The 23664-nt window shown below is 32.3% G+C and overlaps 1 protein-coding gene across 1 annotated transcript in view; it reads left to right on the forward strand.

Annotated features, from left to right (window-relative positions):
• The window catches only part of LOC117120609 (ribosomal RNA-processing protein 7 homolog A-like), a 45516-nt gene extending 22676 nt beyond the window's left edge, over nucleotides 1–22840 (forward strand). The window contains exons 4-7 of the mRNA XM_033265642.1: nucleotides 259–382; nucleotides 15924–16021; nucleotides 21164–21359; nucleotides 22451–22840. Of these exons, the coding sequence (XP_033121533.1) occupies nucleotides 259–382; nucleotides 15924–16021; nucleotides 21164–21359; nucleotides 22451–22536 (504 nt within the window). The 3' untranslated portion in view covers nucleotides 22537–22840. The remainder of the gene's footprint in view (nucleotides 1–258; nucleotides 383–15923; nucleotides 16022–21163; nucleotides 21360–22450) is intronic.
• Nucleotides 22841–23664: the final 824 nt, after the last annotated feature.

A 23664-nucleotide genomic window follows, 5' to 3' on the forward strand; every position in this document is an offset into this window, starting at 1 on the left:
TTTTATTTTTTTTTTATCACTGCTGTCCCTGTGTTTGATTGATCTAGAGGGCAATATGTTACCAGAAGTCGGTGTCTTTTTAAAAAGAATTTGAATCCATTGTTCTGTGTACAATAAACTTGGTATAGAATACTGTATACATAAGGATTACAGTATCAGCTGTGTATAGACAAATTTAATACAAACCTCAAGTGGACAGGCTAATTTAGCCCTGCAAATAATCTAGCAATTTATTATTCCTCATTTCTTTTCTTTCAGGGATTTCGTGTAGCATACGTAACCTACGAAGACCCAGGTTCATTAGAACGATTAAACAAGATGAATTTCAAAGAGCCAAAATTTCTCTCTACTCCGTCATCTCCAATAGCTACCGGCCTTGAAAGTATGTATAAATGTTTGGTCATCGATTGGTACTTTATATCAATTTTTAAAACTTTCATAAGAGGAAATATTAATGCAACCTGTCACTAGTCATTGAAATCAATATATTTTCTCATTAGCGAGATATAAACTTTTTCTGGTAAGCGTGATATGGCTGTAATATGCGGTTTACAAATAAACAGCCATTAGCATTACCATTATAAATAAGGCTGTAAATGGAATAAAAACCTATCAGTATTTTTTTATTATTATTTTAAATTTTTTTTTGTATGTATTTCACTGCAGATCAATCTTAATGTTATGTAATTATTTCTACATAAACAAAATTTAAAAAGGCATGTTGGCTATTAACATTAGTCTTAATTGTATACGAATTCTGATTGGGTATTATTGCCTTTAATCCAATTCATACATACAAAAACATCGAATTGAATTAGGAAATTGACTAGTGTAACAATAGGTGTTTCTTATTTAAAAACCTGAATATTTATGAGAGCTCCAGGATACGAGTGCCTGTTTGAGTGTCCCATCTTGCGGTACAGCATAATAAATTACGATATAGAATACATAAATCTAAATTCCAATAGTATGTAACATTATAATGTCGGTTTTTAGTCTCACCAAAATGGCAGTGTATATTTTTTCATTGATAATAGCATGCAGCACTCGAAAAAGAGGGTAATCAAGCAAGTAAAGAATATATGAACAAGTTGAAAAAGAAAGGCTATAGGCTCACAGGTTGAATTTCCCGTCTCCGTTTCTTTGGTGTTTTGGCCAGAGTGTGCAGTGCTTTTTGCCATGCTCCAACCCAACACCAGTCCAGTCATGAATTCCCCGAAGAGGGGTCCAAGCTCTCCGACAAGGGGTACCAGCCCCCTGTCAGGGAAAAACTGGTGCACCATTGCAGCCCTTTTGATTGCAGTAATATACATGACCTTGCACATACGGTAGCACTGCTTGCACTAAACTGTTTGTAATCCCTACAATTTGACAGCTTAGTAGGGCATGCTTGAATTGTACTTTCGGCGCTCAAGATTTGATTTTGCCCCGACGACCTTGCTGGAAATTCCCTGACAGGGGTTTCAAGCAGAGGGTCCAGAGGTCCCCGACAGGGTTTCCTTTGTCACCATGGACCCCCGCTAGCACCGCCCCTTTTGCACAGTGAAGGTTTCGAAACCATAACCTCAAGGTAAAAAATCCAAGTCGCAACTGCTTCCACAAAGCATTAATGGAGGAAATATTTAATTGAGCGCCGATTGAAACCAGAGTAGAGGAATTGAATGTGAAAAGCTATACACAATTTGTGTCATTATTTGAAACGTTAGATCAGTACAGTTATATCCTATTAAAGTTACGTATACTGTAGCTCTTTTGCAATGGGTACCCTATCCTATTACCAGACATTAACTACTTAAGTGTCCGCTACAGGGGCAGCGGATAGTAATTAGTTAAAAACACTTGACCGTTGCTACGTGATTTTCTGCGTGTACTTAGCTAATCGCATCCTCGCTTTACACTCTTTAAGTACGCCTCGCAGATTATCTTCTCGCAAATTGGATCAAAAGCCTTCATCATTGCTCAATTACACTGATTATATATACACAGCGAAAACCATGTGTGCAGGCTGTTAATTACTAGCTCCTTAACAAGTCTTTCCACATGGGAAATTAAGCACTGATGGATGGTTATTTTTCTACATTCTATCTTCATACTAACTGGTGGTGTTATGACGATAAGAATCTGTTTATATTAGTCTGGGTCAAGCTGAAGTAAATTCTGATCTTATCTGCAATTAATTTAAAATATAAATACATTTTTTGTCAAGAAAAACCAGTTCATAGAATTGATTTAAGTGTTTCCATATGTAGTGCTAAGCTTTCCAAATTTGTAGTAAAATATCTGTAAATCATTAAAAACTTTTTTTTTCTTTTCTCCCCCTCCCATTCCCCCTTCCAATCCCTGAATGTACAGGGAGGTGGTATATAGTATATCCTAGAGCTACCACTGGATAGAACTGCAATAGATTTTTGGATACGCTTACTAAGGACCAGTGTGGGGCAACAACAGGGGGTATGAGCGCCCATCGGGCAGACCGGTACCCTCTGTTTAATTTGAATTTGCCAATCCAAGATGTTATTTGATTGCCAATCCCTAATATTATAGTCAAAGCACAATTTTGGGCCATACTAAGCCATAAAAACTTTCCCCATGCATCCTATCAGAAATTGTTTATTCTGGGACTGGGACACTGACTGAGGCTTCAGTTGGCCCTTTGGTTCGGACCCTGATGTCGGACATGCCGGACCCCTTGTTGGCAAATTTCTGGAGCCATCGCTTACTAAAGGACACCAACAAATGTAGTATCAAAAGAATATTAAATAACAATATGAATGGGATACCAAAATTAACATGGATTAGACAGATCAAAACAAACGTGCACAACATTGTAAATTTTAGATTGGACACATACCCTGCAAATGATGGAGATAATTGGGACAACATATTGCAGGAAGGTCTTTATGGTGATTAGGATAATTAGCTCATTCAAAGAAATTAATACTGCATCCATAAGACTTAATAACAGGCCATTCAAGGTTAAGCACTAAAAGTTTCGTTATAATTATTATTATTACTATTAATATTAGCCCCTAGGATTGGCGGATACAGATCTGTGGTCTTTAGTAATACTGTTGTACTATTATATTGCATGATTTGTAGTTGGTGGTTTTACTAATAGTAGGCCTAGATGTAACAGTCATTATAATAGAAGGTTAGACTTGTAGAGCATAATGCCTATAAAGGCCTTTATGTATTTTATATTACTATGAAACCCATACTCAGTTCTTCCCTGGGGGAATATCCCTTAATGTTGCGTTGCTTGCAGCTAGTAATTAGTGTGTTGGAATTCAAACTGACTAGGTAACCACACTCTGGTGGAGAGAGGAAAACGTGTTTTATCTATGGAGAAAAACAAGAGGTCAGACTAGGTCGAACTGATCTTTAGAGTTGATAATTACTCTGCTATTTTGATAACTAGGACGTAACAAAACAGTGGAAAAATTTCACTAGATGATTTCAAAGAATGTGTATATTTTATTGCATTTTAAGAAGTGACCTATGGTTCAATGAGGCAATATCCAACGATAAGGATGACTTACTGTATTCCCTGTTGACCGTTACTGTTTGCTCTATGCTTCATATTTTATGTATCGTAGTCATCAACTAGCATCGGAAAAAACAACATCAGTCTCAGGTTTTAACCCGCCCAAGGTCCGATAAGGATTAGACATCGGAAAAATGGCGAAAATTACCTTCTTACGCATGATGTCATTAACACATTTAGATGTGGAAAACTGTTGATGATGATGTCTTTACGAGTTCAAGCTAAGAAATGTATTTGTTGACAGGAACTGAAAGTGGCTTAAGATTTAGGTAAAATAGGTTGATAAACGTTTAATAGCTGTCGCGGTAATCGTATAATAAAAGAGTCGTGCAGTTTGTTTATCGTCATTGTCTCTTATAATATACAGTTCTTAAAGTTTTATGATACATTCTATGTCAAATTATGCTTATTATTTATATGATGCTTTTAGCTAAATTAAAAAAAAAATTATGGTAATACTAAAGTATTAGGTATAATAATAAACTTACTACTTCATGGCATAATGATATGGATATATATGTGAAAATAAACTATAAATGCTCCTCAAAGTAAAATGTTGTACCCTAAAGGCTGTGAAATTGAAGAATGGATTACAAAGGAACAATTCCACATTATTATCATACGAACGGTAAGCTATTACCGACAGAAAATACATGCAATACAGATACGGTTGAGATGTTACAAACTACAGTTTTATAAAACACTGCATAAAAATTCTTGTCTTTAAGATGTATTGTGTTCCTTGCAAAATACAGAAAAGATATAATAAAAATCATTTTTTAAATTAAATTGCTCATTTTGAAGTAGCATGAAATGACCAACTTTAATATAGAAATTAGTGTATATAAAAAATGTTTACCCATTATTTTACAGCGAAAAATGATAGAAAAACTTTCAGTCACAAATCCAGTATAAAAATCAGGGTACACATTTTGTTATAATTCTATCATTTTTATGCTCAAGTTAATACTTTGTATGTTACTGTTAAGTTAATTTTTAAATTATTTTTATGTTTTTTTGGTTTTTTTTCAATTTCAGGGGACAATATATCTTTAAGAGTACAGTAATGAAACACATAATTTAAATTACAGTATGGAATAACAAAATCAGCTATATCTAATAAATTCAGAGATTGTGTTTTTCTGTAAGCGCCATATTTTACGAGCATTAATAATATCTACATCATTTTTTATAGTGTTTATGTAGAAGTAGGTCAAAATAGCAGCATACACCTTGCAATCAAAATGACAATGCAGACACAACAAACAATGCTCCACCTGTTTTATAAAATATTTATACAATACGAACAGGTTTTGTTCCGATGAAATTGTTTAATAAACTTGCCAAATATAATATTTTAATTACTTGTGTTGATTAGTTTCCTATAGAAAATTACAACTTTTTTTTTCTCACTGAACAGATGGATATTAAAGTAATGCAATTTATATATTGCCTGCGTGTAGAATTGGTAAACAATTTTTTTTAGTAATCAGTAAATTGGCAAAAAACATTGAATAGTTGATATTATATTTTGATCCTTTGAAGTTAGTAATTCATTGTTTTTTTGCCAGAGTTAACATAGTGTATTATATTTTAGGACTAATATCAGAATGATGAAACTAAAAGCTCACATTGAAACAAAAAATAACATCAGTATAAAATATAGGAACATCTCAATTCTACATTTAAAATCTAATTTACAAACAGTATATAATTCTAGCAAAAACATATATCAACAAGAATTACGATTGGTGGGGTAGCAGGAGTGGTAAAAAGGATATAGCAATAATACACCATTTATTATATTATTATAATTGCACATTTATAATTCTTTTATAGAGAAATTAGAATAGTGAATAACAATAATTTCTATATATAAGAAGGACAAAAATTCTATACATAAGTTAAAGAATTATGATTGGTTTTGGTACCAGGAGTGGTAAAAAAGTTATAACAATAATTTACCATTTATTATATTAATTGCCCATTTATAATTCTTTTACAGAGAAATTATAATAGTGAATGACAATAATTTCTATATATAAGTTCAAATTTTCCAAATTTTTAATGTTAATATCGATAGAAAATTACTTGAGGAATTATTGGTGTCCTTTTTTATCTAAATATTTAAATCACTTAGTTTGTTAATAGTAATTTTTGTTATAATTAATGATAATTTCTTCTTGTGCAAATTTTATAGTTTTAATTGTTTGTACAGTTGTATTTTTGAACGGCTGAATAAAAATCTGTGAATGCGAATTTATTTCAAAAGTATAATTTGAATCGATATGTTGTACAGCCCTTGAAATATGCATCGCAATATGATACAATGATGAAAATGACTATAATTTACCCATTAAAAGAAAATAATTACATATAAATGACCTTATACTGTATTCAAGGTTTCTACCTTTCTACTTTGTGGTAATTTTATTTATTTCATTCAAGGTTTAGAATAATAGTTTTTTTTTTATAGAATATGTTGTGGTAATTTTACTCCATTAAATGTTTCTTACATTAATAGGATATTTTGTAGTAGCTTAATTTATTTTATTGAAGCGTTTTTAATAAGCCTGTAAATGCTCGACTGAGCACTGTGGCGCTTATAACATTTTTGGAGGCATCAGTGCAGTGCTTATTCAAGAGTGGTGCTTATAAAAAAATATTGGCATGACGCTTTCCATGCCCGTTCCCATGTTACCTATCTCACGTATTCCTGTAGTTCAGTAGGCCAGCTATCATAAGTCCTATGTCATCGTAAATAAACATTTATCAAGAAATGCTTGTGCCTTCATTATGTTATTTATTCATTTCAACACTTTATACATTGTATATAAAATCCTGTTTCACAAAGTGTTTCATTACACACAAAGTAATATACTCTCAATTAAACACCGCAACACAAGTTTGGTGCGGTACTTATTCGAGAACGCGCTTTATTCAAGCATTTACGGTACGGTATAGAACACTTTGTGGTAATTTCATTTTTAGGCCTATAATACTTTTTTTTTAATACTTGGCAATGATTAATGTTTGGCGGTATTATGGTACTGTATCTTTGCTGTATTCTTAATTAACATTTTGACTTATTTACATAGTGGAACATGTGGCGCTTCAATTATGTGACCATGATTTTTAGGTAAAATCTCTACTTCAATGAACATATACACTACTTAAATATCCTACCAGATGGTCAGAAGTAATGCACATATGTGACCAGCTCTGGCAAAACCTGCCGTTTGTCGCAATCTCTAACTTCGCACAAGCATCCAAAACTTTCGAGAATCAAAATTTTTTACATTTCAGGTTTTTGCATTATATAAAAGAGATATGCTGAAGAACATTTCTGCAAAATATCAATCACTAAAGTCTAACTGAAAAAGTATATTAAAGTTATTTTTAAAATACACAAATTATTGATTTTGCAATCTTTGGAAGCTGTTTTCTCAAAACCTACATGGCTGATATCCAATGAATTACATATTCATAACTTAGCTAATACTCAACCAATTTCCATCAAATAGACACAGTTTTGAAGAAGAATTTATGCGGAATCTAAAAATACAGAAAACTCAATTTTAAATTTTCCCAACGTCCAGTTTGGTCAGAGCCAGTCACCTGACTGTGGTGTATCTAGGAATATTAACGGGGAATGAGAATGAGGAGGTCGTGCAAGCTAAGTATAGGGGGTGTTATGATGTGATTGTTACTACAGTACATACTTGAGTGTACTTTGTTTATACTCAAATATTTTTTAGTGGCAGTGTCTGAAAAGAGGAGCATAAACATTTTCGGGAGATTGAACACCATCCACCCTTTCCTGTGATGCTCTATATCCAAGCCTTTCTGAAGGCTTAGGGAGTAGAGAGCTGATCATTTCGGGTCCTAGTCATTTAAAATCTTTCCGAGACTATAAGAAGTTGCAAGCTGATCGTTTGTTACCTGAATGTTTTAAAATTAAATCTACATTAAGATTTGTGGAGCATTAGTTGTCAGAAAAAATCTTAAATAAAAGCCAGTAATTGCTACTGTGCCTTGGTAAAGCAATATGTTTCGTTCTCAGTTTAATTTAATTTTACCGTTAGCTTTCAGTTGGACGCATCTCAACCGTATATTTGTGTTTAATATTCTATCACGAATCTTACAGTATTTTATCATTTATCTCATCTTACTTTTTACTTATTTTACGTCTAAAGAAACAATAAAACTTTATGTACTGTATGCAGGAACTACAAGCCAGTAATTGATAATATACATTTGCAATCAATATGTGTTTTTTTTTTTTTTTCATCAGTAATCGAGATAAAAAGTTACTACTTGATTTGTGAAAAGCTTTCATTAGAAGAATCATGACAGCTGTCTCGGCTCTTCCTCCATCTAGCATCATATAGAGTAAAGGGCTTTTTAACTGCTTGCAAAACAAGTCATTAATTGGTATAGGAAGCTTGCAGCTATAATACTCCAACTCAGGTATAATACCATTAGCAATGTTTGTTTGTTAGAGCATCGGACGCGGTGCACGCCACAGTTAACACACAATAAGGAATCTTGACTGAGATATCTCGTAAGTTTAGAGAGGTCAACGAGATATCTCAAAAATGTGGAAAGGTCAGCAGAATCAGAAGAATGGTGAATTTTAGATAATAATTTTGGTGACATGTGTGAATCTTCGGAGAGATTTAGGAAGCAGCTTTAGCATTTGTTGACGATGGATAAATAAATAAGGAAATGCATTTTGGATTTCCATCTGTGCCAACTATTCGGTGGAAACAGTGATAAAACAAGTTTTGGTGGAGTTAATAAATGAAGCAATAAATTTTAGAAACTTATAAGATATAATGTCAGTGGTAAAAATCTCGTAAAAATAATAGTTAAAAAAGTACCTTTAAACAAGTTTTTTCTATGCAGAAAAATATGTGAACAAAAAAATTAAAATTTCTCTTTTTTTTTTTAATTGCTTTGTAAGTCCATGATATTGGTTACCTCAACTAATCTTTTAATAAAAAATAAAAACTTTTAAAAGAAATTTAGCAATCAGTTTAAAAAAGTATAAAACATTTATATAGAATAATCAAATCAATAGAACATTGTCAATTAATAACTCAAAAACTCCAGCCAAAAAAATTAATTTCGTTTATCTCTGGATAAAAGCTAAAAACAAAGGAGCATTTAGAGATTTTGGATGTAGGGATATTAAAGCTAACAAAATCACTTAGATTTGTTTTGTTTTGGTTGTGTTTGGTTAAATTTCTCCAGTGTTCAGAGATATGTAAATACATTTAAATTAAACAACCAATTGCCAAGTCGATAAAAACAAAATAATAATAGGTTTTTTTCAAGAAATTTAGGATTCACTACGTCTGTTCTGAAATTATAATTAAAATATATATATATCGAAATTTCTAATTCCTATGAAATTCAAATAAGCAAAACAATAGAATATTAATTAATTAATTATATAACAAAAAAAACTGAAAATGAATTAAATAATAATTAAAGTGTGTGGATTAAGGTAATGTTCTGTCATGAACTTTAGAGCTGACCTCCTCCTCTCTCTCCCCTCCCCTCCCCCCTCCAATCTTAATAAAGTAATCAACATTAAATATGACTCCATGTAGGGGCAACAAAATTATGTAGAAGTGAATTTTCAAATAACTAAATGTAAGAGAAAGAAATAAGAGTAGGAACTAAAAGCTGCCTGGAAAAATTAGAGGCATATACGCTTACATAGCAAGTGACAGGATGGTAAATAATTATAGCCCCGAGGTAGAGTTTTCATATATAGCAATAATTCTTAAGCACTGGCCGAACTATTAAGTCTGTCTGTATGCTGTAACAAATATCTGTGATTTGTCCATGTATACATACATTACAGCATTTATATAGCGCTATTACATGAAGATCTGAGCGCTCAAAGCATGGACTATAATAGCTCATTCAGTAACATTCTTCTACCCTAAGGGTCTCTTTGTGTCTGAGCTGCCTGGTTAACTGGTACCAGTTACTCTCATCTGTCCACAGCAGGGGCTGTATGAACCAGTATATCCGGGGAGTTACCCCCTACTCATGTCAAAAATGTACTAGGTTATTTATTATATAGAGCACATGAGCCAATTGTAGACTGAACCTACGGTTTTTTAGTCCTTAAACTAGGCGACCTCCGGAACCATAGGCAAGCGTGCTGTTTGAACCAGTGCTGATAGTATGCCTGTCAGTTGCAGTGCCCTGCCTTTCCTGCTTGGCCATTAAACTTACCATGGTATGATGATGTTATATCACATCCATATATGGACAATTATTTGTCACATAAATTTTGATGGTAGAGTGGTCAGAATTTTACAAAAGAAGTGAAAATGAAAAAATAAATTGGTATGTATTTGTAGAAATGTACTGCTGTTATGCGATTTTTACTGAACAGGTTACCAAGATTTTGATGTGATTTGATTTGATTTATTCGATATCAACAGAAAAACATCACAAAATCGGAACAACAATAAACAGAGAAACAAAAAAGAAAAAACAAGCAAGTCATCATTGTTTATATCTAGGATAACCCTCTAAATCCCAACACAGGATTTAAATTCCAGAGGAGTCCCAAAATACACAAAACAGACGAAACCAAAAAATAGACATGAAAAATGAGTTAAAAATCAACAAGCAAGAATAAAGTATTCCAGAGAACAGAGGCAAAAACCGAGATCTTATGCAGTTAAAATAGTCATTATTAACCGATTAGTGAGGGGAGACATGACATGAGATGCTCCTTAACTCGAATTTTGAAGGTGTTGTAATTTGAAATTGCTTTTATTACATCAGGCAGACTGTTCCAATCATGGATTCCGGAATAAAAGAAAGAATAATAAAACTAAGATATTTTTTTTCTCTAATATTTAGGAAATAAATATATATAAGTGTTTCATGCTCCTATTTCACTACTGATATATTTATTGGAATATAACTCGGTTAGATTAAGCAATTTCTTTTAACATTAAGTACTACGTCTGTCGTGGCTGGAATTTGATATTTCAACTGGAGTGTTTCTTTATTTTCTTTTAATAACTGAACCCTTTACATCCATCACAGCTAACCCAGTTCGCAAATTGAAATAGAATACATCATTGCATCTTCCAAAGCCTCATGCATATTTGATCTAATCAGCGTACAGAAAGGCTCCAATTAAACATAATTAAGCCCTGCAGTAAATGTTTATTTAACTGATTTCGCAATAATTTTCCTTAGTTCTTTTGTACGTGTTTCTGCATTTTCGAACACTAAGAAGAGTTGGTTCTTAGAGCTGATGCCAAACAGAACACGATTCCTCCCCTGCAGTTATTCAGTGCATATATATTAGTTATTGATTATGGAACACTACGTTTTATTGGGATGGCACTGTAAAAGTGTCTCTTCATGTTTCTGCATTTGTGAACACTAATAAGTATATGTTCCTCAGAACGAATATCAGAAGAACATCACAATTTCTCATCCCCCTAACGTGAGTTTCCATATATAGGCCTATAAGAAGTAATAATAACTAAACATTGAAAAGTACAAAAGGTTTCCAAGGACTGATGAACTTTGGTTTTCTTTTTGGCAAAATTGCTTCTTTTAATCGGCATAGAGTGGTTTTTGATCACGTGACTTCTGTAATACCGGTAATACTTCATGCATTATTTCTATTGTGTTTTTTTTCGTAATTTTTTTTTATATATATATTCAACATCAAGTAATTACAGAATGGAAATTTGTGCTTCTCTATAAACCAAATCTCATTTTTCTTTTTAAAATGAAATCTAGGAGCAAGTTGGTGGAATTACTACATTTATTATAATTATTTTTTTTTTCAAGTTGACATATATCAATATTGATACTTATACTAAATATCCTTGACTTTCTCTAATATAGTTCAACATTGGAATTGGAGACCCACTCTAATGTTATGATTTCTCTAACTTGAAACCACTTTTTAACAGTATCAACTGAACTAACAATTCTTTAGCAAAATGCTAACTTTATTGAAAACTGAACACCAAGACCACTTCATGAGGTTTCAAAGGGGATCCTTAATTGGAGGGTGTACTGGCTCCTAAAAGATTAGTAGATTCAGAAAAAAATTTGCTCCCTTATTACAAACAAAACAATGAATAAATGAAAAAGGACATTGAAATCCAATCCATCCAATCACCAACCAGCCTATCTACCCAACATATAAGTATTTCTCTGTTTGGAATTTCTGCAGATATTATTCTCCTGAAGACGACTGAAGCATCTCAATCGAAACGTCGAAACTTTCTCAACCACAACAGTTCTTTTCAGAACTACCTACGTGGTGTACCGCAAGCTTCAACATGTGACATTGAAATCACACACACACACACACACACATATATATATATAGACACTGATACTAAACTAAGACACTAAACTAAGTTACAGACTCAATAATCATAAAAAATCAACCGTGTCATTTGATTTTATCAATGTCTCTATTATTATTTATTTTACTGGGAACATACATGCTCGCAATCACACACACACACACATCTAAACTACAAGGTGATATAGGCAAGTTGTTTGGTAATGTAGCATATACGAATATAGAAACTAAACTACAAGGTGATATAGGCAAGTTGAAATTTGCATCTGTGCTACAATTATAATTTTAGAAGCATATACGAATACAAATGAATGCTATTTGTCTCTTGGAAAATAAAAAATAGCACTGGCAGAAGTAGGCTGACTAGCTTAACTCGTTGTACGCCATCCAGTAAACGCCGCAGGCATTCTCTTTATGATCTCACTACAAAAGCCCTAATGTAGTGGTAGATAGGCCTGGATGCAGATCAATATCTTGACTAGCTATTTTGACAAATGAAATTTACCTCTCCTTTCTGTTATTTACGTAACATTTTCAGAACAACTTACGTGGTGTACCGCAAGCATTTTATCAATTGTTACTATGCTACGCAAACCTTCAAACAATATTTTGTTATAGGAACTCCCTGAAAAATCAAATTCTTGTTTACTTTCTCATTCTGAATATTTAGAAATGATGTTTTTCTTTACGATGGCATCCTAGCTAAAAGCTTGTTTTTTCTTACTTCCAAGAAGATGTTATCTTTTCCATTTTTAAGCATGGAAATAAAATGTTATTGAAGTGAAAAATTGCCCAATGTCAAGATTTTATCTAAGATGACATTTAAAGAAATCTACCGTATATACTCGCATATAAGAAGAGGCTTAAAATAGCAAATTATGATCGAAAAACAGGGTGTTGTCTTATATGCACGATATACAAATTATATATTGTTTAAATCATGTTCGTCTTCTGTGCAGATTACCTGTACCACACGTGAATTTACTACTGCAATGAAGCTAATAACTACGTTAGTATGAATGAATGTAGTTTTAAATAAAGGGAAATAAGATTTTGATGAACATTTAAAAATCATACAATGGTATTATTTGGAAGATTAGCCTTGCATTCGGCTCTGTTTTTAGCCAGGTAGATGCAGTATCTGAACCGTATATATTACACATGCCAGTAATATACATTACCAAACAACAATACGCAACATATATTGATTGTTATTCTAAAAAGATACCAATAGATTCAGGTGTTCATCCTTTGATGAAGCAGATAGTTATACAATTGATGATGATGAATATTGGTGTAATTACTGTTAATATTTGAGTTGACAATATCAACCTACTTTAAATTTTTTTTTTTTTTGAAAATTGAATCATATAATCCATGTACACACTACAAAAAGAATTGATTTATTTATAAAGAGTTGGATGATAGATGGTCTGCAGCCAACCAATTATAAATTATAATTATAATTTTATGATTTTTAAATCTTGATTTTGCTTTGTTTTTTTGTAAAGTGTTGGACCTTAGCAACAGTATCCAAGGGGTGGGGCTTAGCAGGACCAAGGTCGCCAACAAGGGGGTCATCATTAAACGCAAACCTAATTTTGTGTTTTGGCACTGGTTGTGTTTCAGCTTCTTAACTTTGAGGACGGGAGTTCAATCCCTCTCTGTACATTTCCAATTGTGACCTCGGGCAAGGCACTGTCTGACTGCGAAGAAGTACAAGTGTTAATGCAACATTATGGAATATTGCAATCAATCAGTCAATTTTTTAATCTTCTTATCAATTTTATATATCCGGAATTTTGATCTAGGCTACTATAGCTGATTACAGGTGCGCGTTTCCCATTAAAGGCTTCTATAGTTCAAGTTCACGTTCAACTTTATTTATCCACAGAGGCCCAGATCAACACAGGGTTGTTTTTCCCTGGGGCCATACACATAAATACAATATAATACAATATATATAAGATATACAAATATTTTGAGCATGGTAAAATCAGAAATGAAAATGTAAAATAATGTTTAAATTTGACTTAATTTGAATTTAAATGAATGCAGTGTTGGGCTGTTTGAATGTCAACACTGAGGTTGTTCAATGCCAATGCCCCTTTATAGGATAGACTGTGGTTTTTTTTTATATTCAATCTTAGGTAATGGCAAAACAACATTTGAACTGCTGTGTCTTAAATTGTAATTATATACACCAGTAATTAAAGATATTTAAAAGATAGGTAGGTGACAAACGATGAAGAATTTTATATACAAAAATATTGCGATCAAAATTTGCATTTCTGAAAGTGTTTTCCATTTAAGTTGGTTGGTTGGTCCATATGAATGGAATGACCTGTTAGAAGCACAATCTCCATAGACCAAACCCAGTATCGTTTCAGTTATAATCACACAGGAACTTTACCGATGGTTTATTCTCTTTTATAAGATTCTGGCCTGTCCAGACTATCAAATTATATTTGACAAAAACATGCAACATTTTATTTATTTATTTATTCTTTCTTTTTACTGGATTGCATTTTCAGTAGCATAATACTGCTTTTCAAAATGGTCCCGTTAGAAAGTACAGTACAGAATAAAAGTAATTAAAGTTAAAGTAATGTAAGCATAAGGAATCAAATAAAAATGTACAAAGGTAAAAAATCTTGACTAAAAAAATTACATTGGAATCAATATAGATGGAATTTTTGAATTCATTAATATTTATTTCGGTTGCATTTGAGCAGGTAAATTATTCCATTGGTTTGAGGTTCTGAATTTAAAAGTTCTCTTACCTTGAAGGTTTTTCCAATTAGGTGTTATTATTAATGTTTTACTACATTACTTTGACTATAGTGCATTTGGGATGGAGTGAATCATTTAATTTAAACATTGATGATAAATAAGATGGTACTTGACCATTAATACATTTGAAAGTTTGTGCTAGTAGATGTTCCCTCCTGAATTTATAATTTCTTTTACCTTTGAAGGTTTTTCCAATTAGGTGTTATTAATGTGTTACTACTTTGACTATGGGTGCATTTGGAATGGAGTGAATCATTGAATTTAAACATTGATGATAAATAAGATGGTACTTGACCATTAATACATTTGAAAGTTTGTGCTAGTAGATGTTCCCTCCTGAATTTATAAGTTCTTTTACCTTTGAAGGTTTTTCCAATTAGGTGTTATTAATGTGTTACTACTTTGACTATGGGTGCATTTGGAATGGAGTGAATCATTGAATTTAAATGTTGATGATAATTAAGATAGTCCTTGACCATTTATATATTTGAAAGTTTCTACTATTAGATGTTTCCTCCATCTTTCATTTAGCGTTCTCCAAGCTTATGTTCATACATCAACTTGCCTTTTACTTTAGCGATAAAACTCTGTCTGTAGCCTGCGGGCCCATGTTGTACTCTCGTTCATACTTCGTACGTTTAGTGGGTAATAACAAGGTCATCTTTAAAACTCACCGTGACTTGCAGGCATTATGGGATATGAAGTTAAGTGACCTTTCATCATCCATCATCAATCGTGTACATTCAGACCATGCAACCCTATCGAAATAATGTTATTATTACGATCATAACGACGACTGTACTAACTGTAGGCCTATTATTATTCTAGGCTAGGATGAAACAAAATACAGTCTCGAACTAACTGTACTACTACTGCTGCACTTATTGCTTTTAATAAACCATTTATTGATGTCATAATATATATGGGCATATCATGACTTAATATGGGCATATCATGACTATATATGGGCATATCATGACTATATATGGGCATATTATGACTATATATGGGCATACAACAGTTTTTAGTGTGAGAGTGTGGACATAGCTTTATGCATATCTAAACATTTCATCATGCACTATCCATTTGAAACAAATTCCGAAATCTTAAACATGTCTTAATATTCTTCCACTCAGAAATTTATCATCAATAAAAAACTACTTTACTGAACAGAAAAAAAGGATATATATATATATTTTTTTCTTTTTGTAGAATGGTGCAAAGAATACAGAGACCAACGTCCGAAGATTGACCTCTTGCAAAAGGAAATCGATGATTTTATGTTAGGGTACGACAAGAATAAGAAGATCGTAAGTGAAATTTATCTCTTCAGATAGTAAAGATGGATACCTCTATATGTATGCATTTGTTTGTAGAATGAAATTTAGATTAAAAATAAAAAAGTAAGTAAAACTATAAATTTTGACTAAAATTATTTAAATAAATAATAATAAAATACTAACAAAAATTTAATAATAGATAATATAAATATTACAATAACAAAAATTTAATAATAGTCATAATATTAGATGTAATAATATACTTTTTAAAAATATAAAAGATTAAAATTATAAATATTATATGTGATATAATTATGAAAAATGATTTTAAAATTGTTAAATATGGGGATGAAGAATAAGGATTAAGAATGATCGTTATCTACTCATTCTTAATTTTTCAAATGACTTAATAACTCACTTAAATCTACAAATTTGTCTATTTAAATATCAAACGTTCTTAGCTTAACACAGACAACTCTTGATTTAAACAACTGCATATTTTTATAAGTCCATGGGAAAGGTAAAGTGATAAAATCTTAAATGTTGTACTTAATTTATTTAGTTGGCAAATACCGGTATTTTACTTGAAATAATCAAACAGAATGATGGCAAGCATTAAATTGACAACCTGAGCATTAGTTGCTAAGTAATAAATATTGCCTGACAAGTTGACAGGTGACATCATCATGGCAACAACTACGATTTATTCTATAGTTCCAGTGTGTGCTTTACAATCTGTAATTAAAGTCAACCATATTTACATTTTTGTGAGCTCTCTCGTGGAGTGATGTGATCTGCAGCAGAGTAGGCAACACTTCCTAGAATGTGTAGCTATGTAGTAAATTGTCATATAATTAGCAGGCATCATCAGACTTCTCAAGTACTACGGAACGTTCGTACTTAGGCCTATTTCCTACGGAAATTTTGCCCAATTACGGACGTATGGAAATTTACCATAGGTCTAGGCCCATAAATTAATAGGTTTGAAGTCGAGAACAAATGACTTTTCCAGCATTATCTTTGGTTACATTGTCCGTAAACAACTCATACTTGTCAGATTACTGATAAATTATTGTCAAAACTTAGAAAAATCGACCAGAAAATCATCATCCTGTCCCATTTGTTTGAAATTGCACATCAAATTACAGACAATTTGCCTCAAAGACGGTCGGCTGATTTTCAAATAACTCTCTCTTGCACTCAAGGCAAAGTATTGGGTGGTGCTACGGAAATTTTTTATTTACTACAGAAATCTGAAGAAATTGTTACAGAAATGCATTTTGGGAACTTGAGAAGTCTTCATTATCAACCTTGACTATAATCATCTCATTCCCACAACCACCATCATCATCTTCATTAATCATCATCATCATCAATGATATTTAATTCAATTCAAACAAACGTTTATTTCATCCAAAAGCCAAAAATGTACAATATAAAACAGGGCTTGAGGGCTGTGATCATAACGATCACCATTATCCATTGCAGATCCAAGATTTCTTCTTTTTTTTTTTTGCCATATGGTACAGATAGTTCCATGTTTATTTCACCAATGATAAAAGAATATAACATTACAATAAAAATGGGTGGGTTAAACCAGAAGAGAAAATCTTGAATCTTGTTCACACTAGAAGTGCAATACGTTGCATAAATTTCACAAAACAAAGGACAAAAACTGAGGGGTGCAAGACATGAGTGAACATAACATTTGTGACAATTAATAAATGTTGGCCTACGGTATCTAAGGTTAAAAAATTGTGTATAAACTTAAATTTAATTGGCCTAGTAATATACACATGAATAACCAAATGATGAGTGGATTTCTAATAAAATAAATTAAAGGTATACGATTTTCTTTCCTTATTCTTATTAAGAACCTACGGTCCAAAGTGGGTGGGTTCTGTTCCAAGTGGGCAAACCCCGCCTCAATTCCCCAATGTCACTTCCAAAAGAAAATTAGCTGGCTGCGTGATTGGTGTCGGAGCAACAATCGTGCGATGTTGCCAAATGTCTTCGGGCATATTGAAGAAATTAACTGCCTTGGTAGAGTGCCTACCAAAGTAGGCCTACTCAATTCTTAATTGCAGTTGTTTTGGAAATAATCACCGGTAGAGGAAGTGAATAATGAGTTTTATAGCATAGTCACCAATGAACGCTGAACGGCATGTTAATCTTTGGAGTTTGATGTACAGTACTAATCAACATAGTATTGAGAACTTAACAAGTTCTACGTTATTCCAGCCTAGTGCGTCACTCTGGCATTTATGTAAAGTACATCGCACCAAACAGTTGTAGTTTGTTAATCAACGTTCCTTAGTACTTGTAACGTGCTAAATATCGTTTGATGTCTGAATGTTAGTACTGTACATTATTCAACCAGTGGATTTCAAAACAGGCATTTTCAAAGTAGCTTTACATACACACATTAGTATGTCCTAGTGTGCGGGTTATCTCCATCAATCTGTAGCCAATTTTGTGTTAATTTATCTTCTATTTACTTACCTGACACTGATGTGACGTATTTGTGTTCAATTTCATGATGACATGCTTATTTTACTGAAAGGCAATCTGCTTTTGCTAATAGTCGGATGGCAATTTTCGCAACTGTGACTTGTTTTTTTTTTTTCGTCATTAAGTAAATAGCTAATGAAATGTATTAGCCTGTACGTTTTGATTTTTTTTCTTTTTAATATTGATAATATCTTAATGTTTTCCCAAGAAGGGATATACAGGCTGTTTTAGGTTAATGAACTTGATAAATGTATATCAAAGAAAACGAGTATCAAATGGTTCCGAGAATTTCATTTGGTAATGATGAAAAGTATGGTAGCAGTGATGATACATGTTGATGATGACGGCATATAGTGGTGATATGATTATAGAGTTCAATCAATCAATTAGCACCGAGTAAGATTCTTTTTTAGGGGTAAGGTGGTGAGTGATAAAAATGATGATGGTGATGACAATGTTGGTGCCAGCGGTGGGGGGGGGGGGATTTTTTTATTCTGCAACCAGACCAAATTTCTAGTTGGCCCTTTGGTTCAGACCCCTCCGTTGGACATGTTGGACCCCTTGTAGGCAAATTTCTGGCATTGGTGATGGTCATTGGTGATGGTGGTAATTGTCGTAGTCTAGCGTTGAAGGTGGTGGGTGATGACAGTGGTGGTGGTGATATCGATGATGGTGATGTTAGTAATAGTTCGATGTGAGTTCGCCTTAGGAAAATATCATCCAGTATTATTTTGCCCTACATTCCAGAATACTTGCAAAAAAAACTTCACAAGTGATTCCCACCAGAAACACTCCTATCATGTTTAGTAATGTGGCTAATACAGTAATGATAATGGTATATATGACAATGGTGGTTGATTATGATAACAATTGTGCTATTTAAGCCTGTTCAACTAATGTATCAAAACCTACCCATATCTAATTAAAATGTAATAAAAATATGAAAACTCACCATATGTTAGTTAATTAGTTTTAAAGCCATAAATAATGACACAATGATGTAAAATTTTATTATATAACATTTTAGACTTTGTACACTATATTGCCATTACATATTATTATTATTATTATTGTTAAATATTGTTATTGTTATTATTATTCATGTACATTTATGCTAATCATGATAATGATATTGATATAATGTGTTTGTTTGTTTAAATAATCAACAAAAAGTACAATTAATTTAGGCTTACAAAATATAATTCATATCAATTATAGTTACAAAATTGTGTGGAAGGCGACCAAAATAGGTTTAAGACTAGAGTCAAGGTCACCTAAAAATCAGAAAAACATTGAAATTTGAAAACTAAAAAAACTGGGTGAACACTAACAAAATCGGGGGAAAAAATCAATTACATGAATGTCAATTAAAAAAGGAAAATGTGTTATTAGCGATAACCTGTCTCTTATACACATCTTTGTAGTTTGTTAATCAACGTTCCTTAGTACTTGTAACGTGCTAATATCGTTTGATGTCTGAATGTTAATACTGTACATTATTCAACCAGTGGATTTCAAAACTGGCATTTTCAAAGTAGCTTTACATACACACATTAGTATGTCCTAGTGTGCGCGTTATCTCCATCAATCTGTAGCCAATTTTGTGTTAATTTATCTTCTATTTACTTACCTGACACTGATGTGACGTATTTGTGTTCAATTTCATGATGACATGCTTATTTTACTGAAAGGCAATCTGCTTTTGCTAATAGCTGTCTCTTATACACATCTAGATGTGTACAAGAGACAGCCATTTATTAATGTCATAATATCAGCAGAGAGCAGAACTCTTCACCTACCCATATCTAATTAAAATGTAATAAAAATATGAAAACTCACCATATGTTAGTTAATTAGTTTTAAAGCCATAAATAATGACACAATGATTTAAAATTTTATTATATAACATTTTAGACTTTGTACGCTATATTGCCATTACATATTATTATTATTATTATTATTATTGTTATTATTATTCATGTACATTTATGCTAATCATGATAATGATACTGATATAATGTGTTTATTTGTTTAAATAATCAACAAAAAGTACAATTAATTTAGGCTTACAAAATATAATTCATATCAATTATAGTTACAAAATTGTGTGGAAGGCGATCAAAATAGGTTTAAGACTAGAGTCAAGGTCACCTAAAAATCAGAAAAACATTGAAATTTAAAAACTAAAAAAACTGGGTGAACACTAACAAAATCGGGGGAAAAATCAATTACATGAATGTCAATTAAAAAAGGAAAATGTGTTATTAGCGATAACTGCCTCGCAAAATACCAAGACTAAACTTCTATTTGAATCATATATTTAAAGAACCACATGTGTTACAATATATCACTTTCGAATTTAAAGTCATATATCAAAAACAAAAATATTTTTAATTATTTACCAATGTTTTGCTATGAAAAACTTAATTTGTTGCCAGAATATGCCAAAACTATAGTAATAATGATAATGATGATACACCATAATGTTAGTGATAATAAAATTGTGATAATAATTTTAATGTTATTATGATAAAGCCGTCAATGTGTAAACAAACTTTAATTAAAGATGAAATAACAATAATAGAATTTATACTTGATACACTGCATATATGTAATTTTTCTAAAAAATTTTTGTTTTGTTTTGTTTTTCCGTTACTGCAGGAAGATGAAAAGCAGAAGGCTGAGGAAGAGGCTGATGACGAAGGGTGGATAACTGTTTCAAGAAAGGGAGCAAAGCCAGGCATTGCCCGAACGGAGAAAAATCAAACGCGCACATTAGCCAAAGAAATTAAAAAACGTAAACGGAAGGAACTTGTCAACTTCTATACATTCCAAATGCGAGAATCAAAACGTGAACGTAAGCACAAAAGTTTAATCATGAAAATTGGTAAAAGGCATTAACTAATATTTTCCGTCACATGCTACACTTGTTTTTCCCCCAGTTTTTTTTGTGACTTGCAAATTGTGAACATTCTAGAGTGATTTAATTTTTGTTCACTACCGATAAGTGCATCGCTCATTACGTTAAATTGTGCATGGTATTTCACTTTGTAATCATTTCCGCGTCATTCATAGATTGCCCTTATTATATAAGACCAGGAGGCAAAAACTTTTAACATGCTTGTTGACTATGATTGAATCGAGTAGTTTGCATCGCGGATTTTGCCCTAGATTTGTTTTTTTAGTCAACCGACAAAAATCTTAGCATGTATCTTAATTCCAGCATTGTTCGTATTTGTTTTGCCCACACGCAAACAGCGAGGCAATTCAAAACGATTAGAATTGAACTTTACGAGAATTTGCACGGTGAAATGCTTTTCAACAGATTGGATTGCTGTGATGAAGACAGAGAGTTGTTTTTTTTTTCTGAAGGCTGCATAAGTCACATGACTAATGGCAATGATCAGTTGTAGTGTGATTGATGGTGATGGGAGTACGATTACAGGGTAATGAGGGCACTATTCATTATTACTGGTGGTAATAATTGGAATATCAATGTAGGTTGGTTGTAGGTTGGTTTGTAGTTTGTGATGAATAATGCAATGTCGCTTTTGATCTCTAGAGAAAACGTGATGTATGTTTAAAGAGATGTTGCTGATTTTCTGAGAAAAAGAATTTTGGTTCAAGCTTTTCTTAACATTAATATGTATTTAGGTCACTAAAAGAGTTTCCATCTGGGGATACAGTATGTAATGTTTGTCCAAGACTATTCAGTGATGTTTTTTATTAATGATGATATTCTTAGAAAAGTGGAAACATAGCTGATCCTTTCTTTATATTAGTTAATCAAGTGGACCAATCTGGATTTTGGTAGAGTTGAATGACTCTACCCTTGCAGGTGTTTCATAGTTTTTTTAAAATTGTAAAACGTTAATTTTCGGCATTGAAATATAAAAACTTAACCAAAGGCATCCGTTGTAATCTTTTCCTGGAAATATTTTCTTTCAGATATCGCTGAACTTCGGAAGAAATTTGAAGAGGACAAGCTAAGAATTGCAGAAATGAAAGCAGCACGTAAATTTAAACCTTACTGATGGAAAATTAAAAATATTCCAGTGCTTCCACTTGTAAGAAAATACCACTGCATAAAAGAAAATCAGAGCAGAGGTATCATTTTAAATGATACATTTGAAAACTGACTCTTGTTGTTATAGATACTACTTTACATTGCCTCTCTTTCCTGTGATTGTCACGGTCAGTGAGCATATGCAAGTGAGTTTATTTATCTAGCCAAATCCTAGAATGAAGAATTCTATGAATGGGTCGGGATTAATTATTGATGTTACTTTCATGATTTAAGACTAAATCTGAATAAATATGTAGAATTTGTATAACCAACGGATTCTTTATTGTCATTTACCAGTTAATGTAACATTGCATAGAAAATATAGGTTATCTTCAAAGATGCGTTTTTATAGACATCATATTAAAAAACATGAACAAAAAAAAAGTATTCTGCGATTATAAATGTTTTGATGGCTTAAAGGCAGCAATTGTTCAAGAGCGGCAATTGTTGAAGCAATGTGCTTATTGCAATTTAATGTAGTGCTAAATTGGTATCATGTATTGTGGATTGGCTCATCTGTGATTCTGTGAGAAATCGATTATTAATTAGTTTCCCAATGATACGAAACATCAAATGAAGTTGGGTATACACTCTTTATTAAGTTTTGCACCGTTTATTCAAAATCAAAGATCTATAGTAAACGCCATAGCGCTTTTTTGATAGCAGCGCCTAACGAAATAAAATGTTTGGTGTGGTGCCGCTTATTCAAGGGGGTCGCTTCATGGAACATTTACGGTAGTGCTCTTCTGCAAGGTTGTTATTGCTATGATAACAATGGTAAACTAGCTGTAACCCATCCTATGAATGGAGATGGAGACTGCCCTCTCGTTAAGATGAAACATCACCAAGAACACTTTACCAGAACGAACCTTTCTGGAATATCAAACTTGACAACTGACCAATCACAAACGCACATGTTTGCATATGTTTTTATATGAGCATATGAAATGAACATGCACAGTTACACATTATGTCCAAAATGTATGTATTGTGTACAAAGCATATTCTAAAGAGATTTTCTCTATTATTTGGTTTTTGTCGGCTGCAATTGGAAACCTGATGGCCCCTGAATATCAGCCGACCATCTAGAATACGC

The sequence above is a fragment of the Anneissia japonica genome, unplaced genomic scaffold (assembly GCF_011630105.1).
Source record: "Anneissia japonica isolate Jap-2015-1 unplaced genomic scaffold, ASM1163010v1 scaffold3474_len973312_cov172, whole genome shotgun sequence".
NCBI classification, from domain to species: Eukaryota; Metazoa; Echinodermata; class Crinoidea; order Comatulida; family Comatulidae; genus Anneissia; species Anneissia japonica.